This window comes from Pempheris klunzingeri, chromosome 17 (assembly GCF_042242105.1).
Source record: "Pempheris klunzingeri isolate RE-2024b chromosome 17, fPemKlu1.hap1, whole genome shotgun sequence".
Classification (NCBI taxonomy): domain Eukaryota; kingdom Metazoa; phylum Chordata; class Actinopteri; order Acropomatiformes; family Pempheridae; genus Pempheris; species Pempheris klunzingeri.
Genome location: NC_092028.1, coordinates 20,261,551 through 20,270,476, shown reverse-complemented (window position 1 = coordinate 20,270,476; position 8,926 = coordinate 20,261,551). Strand labels below are relative to the sequence as shown.

At 40.1% G+C, this 8,926-nt stretch overlaps 1 protein-coding gene across 1 annotated transcript; it reads left to right on the top strand.

The window, feature by feature from the left end:
• Positions 1 to 6,091: 6,091 nt before the first annotated feature.
• On the top strand, positions 6,092 to 8,835 carry mpg (N-methylpurine DNA glycosylase). Its single transcript, XM_070848166.1, has 3 exons — positions 6,092 to 6,459; positions 7,094 to 7,298; positions 8,098 to 8,835. The coding sequence occupies exons 1-3, from the start codon at positions 6,244 to 6,246 to the stop codon at positions 8,538 to 8,540; spliced, it is 864 nt and encodes a 287-aa protein (XP_070704267.1). The 5' UTR covers positions 6,092 to 6,243; the 3' UTR covers positions 8,541 to 8,835.
• Positions 8,836 to 8,926: the final 91 nt, after the last annotated feature.

Below are 8,926 nucleotides of genomic sequence, written 5' to 3'. Positions count from 1 at the left end.
GTTCATAGTGGTTTTTGCATCTCTTTCAGTCTGAGTGTCCTGCTCCTGTCGATAGATAGATAGATAGATAGATAGATAGATAGATAGATAGATAGATAGATAGATAGATAGATAGATAGATAGATAGATAGATAGATAGATAGATAGATAGATAGATAGATAGATAGATAGATAGATAGATAGATAGATAGATAGATAGATAGATAGCTTTGTACTGTAAAAAAGATTTTCATTGGAGAAAATGGAGGCTGTCTTCTGCATCGGGTAACATACACTGCTGCTCCGTCTAATGAAAAGACCATTTCAGTGCATTCCATCATGGTTTCAGTGAAAGCTCAGATCCACCTGGGAATATTCTCCAAGAGAGAGAGATGGATGTTAGGAAGCAGAAGGTTTCTCAGGTGCTGACAAGGGGCACCAAGTACGCACTTCTGCTCAGATGAGGTTTTGGGGCACGAGTGGCTCGGTTTCCAGGAAAGGTCTCTGATGTATTTCTCGATTGTGATGCTCCCTCTGCCACTAAAATGAAGGAAGAAGACATAATATGATCCCATTTTTATGCTGACAGGGCGGATGATCTGTTTGTGTTACTAGAGCAAGGCATCATAAGAGTGCTGAGTCTTATGTTCAGTAGATTTCTCTACAGATTTATTGAAAATAAAAGACCAATACAGATGTATTCAGAGTCTGTACTTCCAGAGTGTCGTAGTATTGTATATTATTGGCTTATTAATATTGTTGCATCATGCAAAAAATGTGAAGTAATGATGAAAAAGTGGCATTAAATGGAAATATTTGAGTGAGGTGCAACTACCTCAAATGATTAAACTTGTATTTCCCAGAAGTCCATCCTCATACAGCAACTTTACATTTGTTCTACATACACAATAATTCACTGGAGTGTTTATTCAGCAGACGGGAGCATACTTTCATTACAACTAACAGACCACAGGAAAAATAACAAGTGTCTAAAGTGTGGTTTTGATATTATTCTTACACCTCCTCTGCAGCTTCTCTGCGTCTTAGCGGCTCTCCTCCCGCGCCATAATCTGGAAGAAACATCCTGCTCCTTTTCTTTAAACAATCTCTACATCAAAACTGAATTTTGTCAGTTCAAATGCGGAGGTAACCCAAAATATACAGCAGGCGCACAGCAGACGCGTCTCACAACTGGTCGTGTATATATTTCACAGTAAGTTAAAAGCTAGAGCTTCCTCTCAGCTCGAGTCTCCTCTCCCTGTTGCACCCACGGGTCTCGTCCCTGCCAGCAAGACTGATTGCCACCCTGCAAATCGAGCAGATTCAGAGACATGCTCCTAAATTAGGCAAAGGACAGTATTTCCACTACAGGAATGAGTTTATCGGACTTCATCAACTCTTTTACGTGTACTCAGCTATGAAAGGACTGTCCAGTGACCTGCTGGGAGTCTCTGATTGATATACCATGAAGATGTAAGAATTAGTGGTGAGGTTTCCCCTGGGATAGAGGAGGGTTGAAGCTGGGGCAAAGCCAGCAATTAGGAAGCGACGCAGGAGCTGTGGGAGCTCTGGAGGCCCCCTGAAGCCCCATCAATCAGACACAGATAAAAGGGTTGAATGCAAGGGTAACATTTAACCTAAAGGACATTGTCAGACGCTCCATAAACAGTTTCCCCTTTCTTCAGCCAAGCAGAGAAGTGGAGGGGAGTCTGTCATTTCTGGGTTAAGACCACAGAGAGGATTTACGCACATGGCTGACATGGTTTACCACAATAAAAACATATTAATAAGAGGCCAAATAGTGTTTACAAGCATGTGATTTTTTAAGGATTGTTTTATGGGTCTGCTGATTTTCCTCCAACGAGAAATGTCACTCTACTCAGACTGTACGGCACTTTAGAGCTTTGTATGCAAACACGGGAAATACATTTAATCCACATTGACTGAATGCAGATACAGCAGAGTGTATTGCTAAAGCACTACAGGATTACTACTACTGTACAGCTGCAAAAGAAATCAAAGATTTCTCTGTGTGTGTCATGTTGAGCTGATGTACCCTCCCTTGTTTTTGTGATAAGACCAGTCAGGTCCTGCAAACCGCCCTCCCTCACTCCCTCCCTGACTCAACGGTTGATCCCTTTGAGGGCCACAGGTGTGAGCTGAGACAAGGAAACTGTTATCGGAGCAGACCGGGAAAGGTCAGGGGGCTGGACACGTTAGTGCAGGCTTAATCAATAAACCAAACAGGTGGAAGGCTGAGTTTTTGTCTTTTATGGATCCACTAAAGCAGCCATCAGCCTGTTATTGACTATCTCATTTATACTTTGAAACAGTTATGTAGTATAAGAAACTGGGTTTATTGACCGCACTTGTTAACAGTAGATTATGCAGAGCTGTTTCTATTTGTGTGTTTCTGCTGAATAGGCGGAGACCAAACTACCTGAACGTGGCTTTTAACTTTACTGTAGCATCACTACAACTTTCTACAATGCTAGAACAAACAGAACAAAACCATACACATCGAGAAAATTACATAAAATACGTGTGTTTATATTATATACCAGTGTTCTGTTGAGTTATCGTCCCCCCCCCCCCCCCGTCCCCATGAGAACCCAGCCACCTGTGCAGCACACACCACACCTCTGCAGCAAACAAGAAAAGAGACCCATGAATCATTAATTGTCAATTAATAATTAATCCCATCAAACACTGAGGGTGCAGATGGCTACCAAGTTCTGTCGCTTATTGACTTGGCGAGAAGGAATGACTACAGTTTAAGATGCTGCTTATTGGAAGACGTTTTTTTTGCATCATTAAATCAATCTACTTTATTTTTGACTGCAATATCTGATATTGATTGAATAAGCACTTTTTATTGCTTTCATTCTGTCTTTATATTTATTTGGTCTCTATGTCTTTATATAACTTTTGTTTTATATTATTTTTCCTTATCTTACCCAGTCAGATCTTTCACTCATTGCTATCTTTCATATATATATATATATATATATATTTATATTAAAAAGAGAAAAGATAACAGAACAATATATGATAGAAAAGCATATGAATGCACCAGTTCGTGATGAAAAGGCCTTTGAGAGACTATTTAGACGATCATAACACATCACAATAATCTGTTATAAATATCACGTAAGCAACACAAATTTAAACACAGCATAAACCAAGAGGTTATCTCAGCAGCTAAAAAGCTATGACACGTTGCCACTAATAGTTTTTGGTGTTTATTTACAACAAGGACAATCATTGATGTCCTTTTTTAAATCATGACTCTCACATAAAAGAGATGCAGAGCAGAGTCTCATGCAGTTATGATTGTTTTACAGTACCTATTGCTGAAACTCAACCACTTGCACTACATTATTTTTTTCTAGGCAACATGTGACAGTTTATCTGTTCGGGGGCATTCGTGCCCCACTGATGCATGTAACTTCATTTTGAAAACCGTAAGCAGGGATTGTGACTCTTGTAAAATATGTTAGCACAGATAGGAAAAAGTAAACAAGAAAATCTTTAGGAAAATAAAAGAAATGTTTGTCTTTCATGTGCCATTTTAGTCGTGGAAAGCATTTTGATGTTTGCACATACAGATATTGTAAAGACAGTGGGGCAAAATAGGGATTAGATTATTTTGGTCAGTCCATTTCAGTCATGTGTTTGATGTAATGTTTTTATACAGCCAGATATAAACCAAAGATAGCAATGCCAGTCTGTCTCAGTAATGAAACTTTATACAGCACATGAATATTTATTTAGATTCATGAAAAGTAGTTGGAACCGACTGAAAGACTTCACTGTGTAAATTTTAATTTACATGAACTTTATCAAAATAATCGTAACTTTAATCAAAAACAAACATTAGGCGTTACTTCCTTTCTAAACACTGCACGACTAGAGGATATTATGCCCAGCAGATCCACCCTTGTTCTTCATAGGATTCTCTGACTCACGGTGTAGTAAGATATTTTCAGTCTGCATACATTCTGCTCGTCCATCTGCACACACAGATGAGTCTCTGGCGTCCCTGATCAGCGTCACTATCACTGCAGCGCCTGCCGGAGTTGAAAGCAATCCAGAATGCAACGCTACAGCCAAGCTGTGGCTGCTGAGATTATCAGAGGCAGCGGCAATGAAAACTGCCCGGCCCAGGCCTCACCATCACTGCTGACAGGCAGTGGAAACACACTCAAAGCAAACAATGGCCTTCACTGGTCCACCAACCACGACAAAGTCAACAGCCCATGGCAGGACAGCTCTACTGAACATGCTCAGCAGATTTCTGTCTGGATCATATCCTGGTCAATAAGGCAGTCCAGGTCTTAAAGTCCTGAACAGCCACTTTCATTACAAACTGTTCTTATTCTGTTGGCTACTATTTGTAAATAAGCACTAACCGTACAGTCTGAGAACAAATATTAACTTTGTCTCGATGATTTAGGAATTTTACTATGAAAGTATTTTTATGTTGCTGCTGTATATCAACTTACACACACACACACACACACACACACACACACACACACACACACACACACACACACACACACACACACACACACACACACACACACACACACACACACACACACACACACACACACGCGGCTGCCACTTCATGAGCACGCTGCACTTCTGGCACCTCTCCAAAGATCTGGCTGACCGCTGAAGAGGGGCCTCTGTGGGGGGAGACTTTCTTTGTTTCTATCTTTTCATCTTTCAAATTAATCATTTCTTTATGAATAAAAGACGGGACATTTTCTACAATTATAATGTAATGTATAGGACAATATTATGTAATTTCATATAATCATCAATGCTGGAGTCTAATTCTCTTAAAACTGTAATATGAGTGTTGTGCTCTGTTATTGGAATATCGCAGGTGCACTGTAGACAAGGTGAACAAGAAGCTGTAGCAGCAAACAGGAGGACAGGAGAAGGCTCGCAGTAAAAGCTTTCTAGACAAGAGGCAGCTCATGCTGCATCCGCAGAAAGTTCAGGGGGATCTGCAAAAGAGCACTGACAGAGTTGAGGCAGAAAAACAAGGCTGCTAGGCATCAGACACAAGAAAATGCCCACGCCGTCGAGAAGGGCATCGTGAACCTATCCAGTGTGTAAAGCTGCAGCAGAATCTGACCATAAAATTTGTTTCTGACAATGTGGAGAACATCTCCTAGCCACTGCAGAGACTGAGTAGGTCAGTCTCCAGCTGAAAAGCCTCCAACATAGCTCGACATGGCTGAAAAGGAGGGAAAAAAAGGCCCCTTCAAAGTACCACTGATACAAAATACAAAAGAATAAATAATTACAGAATGAAGAATGATGAACTTAAAGAAGCTGTGCAGCTAAATATGTAAATGAACACAAATCAAAATTAAGAGGTATATGAAAATAATTGCACAATATGACAGTCAAGTACACAAATGAGTCCCTGTTAACTGCAACCTTTAACCTAAATCCGTCTATTTCACACATAATCGATTTTAAAAATCTATTCATTCATTCTTGTATATATTTACCCATCTATCTATTGGACCATTCTTACATTAGTAAATGCATGCAGTCATGAGGATCAGCACAGCAAACGTGTTCTTTGCTGATAAAGATGTAGTCCGTGGCATGACACCTTGTCACACACTGTTAGTCTTCCAGAGAACCACATGGACCCACAGTGCCTGGGGCCAAACTGGCGCCATCCACTTCCTGGGCACAGGCAAGCATGAGCACACCAGCTCTATATATAAACTGCTATTAGAGCACTCTGTTTTCAAATGAGGCTGAAAAGATAAGACAGCAGCAGAAAAAAGAAAAAAAAAAAAAAACACTATTTGGGAGGTTTGACCTATCTGCACATTTGGCTGTCATGTGTAGCAGGAAGAAATCTTTGGACTGTGAAGGCATGCTTGAGATTTCTGCAGAACAAACACAAGATGGACCTATTTCCTCACAGCCTCAACACGAAACACTGAATTTCAACATCATCAATACATAATCAACAGTCAAACAGTCGTTACTCCTTCAGCCAGAAAATGTGCGCGGCCCCTTTAAGAAAAACTAAACATCATCATTTACTTCCGGATTGTTAGCGCTAGCATTTGCTACCACAACACGCAAGTAAATTATGAAGTAAATGGCTTAAAAACTAAATAGAAATGCTACGGACGTGATTTAAAAAGTTAGTGACGGTGTCGTAAAGGTGTTTCCAATTTTTATCCCGAAGTATTTCGCTGTAACGCTAAAGTTAAAGCTATGGCAGGGAGGAAAAGGACGATGCTAGCAGCTGAAGGAGCAGTAAATAAACCAAAGGTGTCACCTGCCAAGCTGCAGAAGCGAATTCAGTGTGAAAACGAAAGTGTTGAGACGGAGCGAAGCCACTATTTCACCAAGAATGACCTGCAGCACAGATTAGGAGAGGAGTTTTTCAACCAGCCTTGCATCAGTTTGGCTAAAGCTTTTCTCGGGAAGGTAATGCAGCCACATAAAGCTCAGTACAGCTGAGAGGGTTTTAGGTCCATGTGTATTCATGAGGGCTGCTGCTACAGGATTACACCCTTTGTCCAGTCTGTCAGCACTTCAATCTAATTAAACAACTTTGTATTTCATTAAGTTTCTGTAGGACTGCAATTTAAGATTATTGTCAGCATTAATTGATTAATGTTATGCTGTATTAAGTGTCAGCAAATAGTGAAATATAATCATTACATCTTACCAGAGCCCAGGTCACATCATGTTTAGTTTTCTGGGTCCATTAACAAAGGTTTTAGTTTATCATCATATTGGAAAAACTGAGAATATTCACATTCGTATCGAAGCCCTTTTTGATTGAATAAAAAAAAAATCTTTATAATGGCAAACTTTCTCAAAAGTAGAATCTCAAAATAACAAGCTATTAAAACAATGATAAAAACTGTCTCAAAATAAGGACTTGAGAAAATGTGTCATTATTTTGAGATAGAAAGTCATTATTTCAAGAAGGTTTCTCATTATTCTGACTTTTTTTTTTTCATCGCAGCGGTGGAAATGGGTCTGTATACTATTTGCCTTATCACATAATTAATCAAAATAAAAACATAATCTGTCTTGGTCTTTGTCCCTGCAGGTGTTGGTCCGCAGGTGTGCAGACGGTACTGAGCTGCGGGGGAGAATAGTGGAGACTGAAGCTTACCTTGGAGGGGAGGACAAAGCTTCACACTCAGCAGGAGGCAAACGCACTGAGAGGAACACAGCCATGTTTATGAAGCCTGGCACCATCTATGTTTATCCCATCTATGGCATCTACCTCTGTATGAACGTGTCGAGTGAAGGTAAAGGCATTACCCAGCAAAGGATAGTCATTTTACCTATTGATGCATGCAAACACAAGAAAATTATTTCAAAGCATTTTCTGGTTCAAGGGGAGACACTACAGGTGAATAGGGTAAAAAAAAAACATCACAATAAACTTCCCCAGTTGATTAGTTACATTAGGTCAATTGTTTTTTGTATTACAGGTTTCCTTGGAATTGTATGTTTAGCTGAAAATGCAGAATTATTTGATTAAATGTGCACTAATTTGTATATATTTCAAGAACAGAAATCTTAAATAAAATATTAAATATTTTTTATCACATCATAAATCAGAAAATACTGTCAACGGCCTTAAAAAAGACAATTTTGCCATGTTTTAGGATAAAATGTTGATATATGAACAAACACCTCTGTAAGAACCTTCAGAATATAAAGAGAAAGAAAACTGGAGAGTTTGGTGTCTGTAAGAGCTGCTGAAGTGGAGAGTGAGAAAAAACTCATTTTGAGAAAACAGCCTTTAAAGATATGAATTAAGGAGAAATCAGCAGACGCAAATAGACAAAATTTAGAAAAATAAAAACCTCAATGTGTATTTTGTTTGTTTTCTTCCCACTTGTCTGAAAGAAGGCATGTTATGGAGGCAAAAAAGCCCAAAATGTCTAAATTGCACTAAAAAAAAACAACCTTTCGAGTGGTTATCATTGATAGCACAGTAAATGTATACGGGGTGTTTTCTATCTGCAGTGAGTAAAGGGCAAAAGGAAGGAGACAGAGTGGAGCCCTGCTGACTGATGCATATTGTGTGCTGTTTCACAGGGGAGGGTGCTGCTGTGCTGCTGCGCTCCCTGGAGCCCCTGCAGGGTCAGCCCACCATGAGGCAGCTGAGGGCAGCCAGACGCAAAGAGGGAGCCCGACAACTGAAGGACAAAGAGCTCTGCAACGGGCCTTCGAAGCTGTGCCAGGCTCTTAATGTACCCCGCTGTTTTGACCGTCGAGACCTAGCCTCAGACCCCGAGGTGTGGCTGGAGAGGGACCCCGACACAAATCCAGCAGGACCCCTCGATGTGGTATCAGCAACGCGCATTGGAATTGAGTCCCACGGGGAATGGGCCGAGAAGCTGTGGCGGTTTTATCTTCGTGGGCACCCCTGCGTTAGCGTTGTGAATAAAAAAGCAGAAAGAGAGTCTCTGTCTGGAAACGATTTAGGTCCCTCAGATGTGCAGGCGGACACAGGACAGCACAATGTCAAAAGGACTTAACAAGAGCAGCACTGAAACTACCATCTGTTCCCTGTGGGGACATAAAAACCTAAAAAATTCCTGTTTGACTTGCCGGGATAAACTACTTCTTACACACACACATGAAATTAATACATTTTGAAATAATTCTTCATTGTGTTTTTATAATTTTGTAATTGTTATTAAGGTGAGATGGAATCTTGACCTTCAAGACTGGTTGAAAGTCTAAATTCAAATTATTATACAAAATATTTCTCATCCAGTTTGTACGCTGCTACTTATTTCATCACAGCGTATTTATGGCACGGATGAAAAACTGTCCTGGAAAGTCATAGATTAGACTCAATGTGACAAATGTCAGTTCTGAAAAGTACCTCACTCACCCCTGAGTCTTTTTTTGTTTGGGT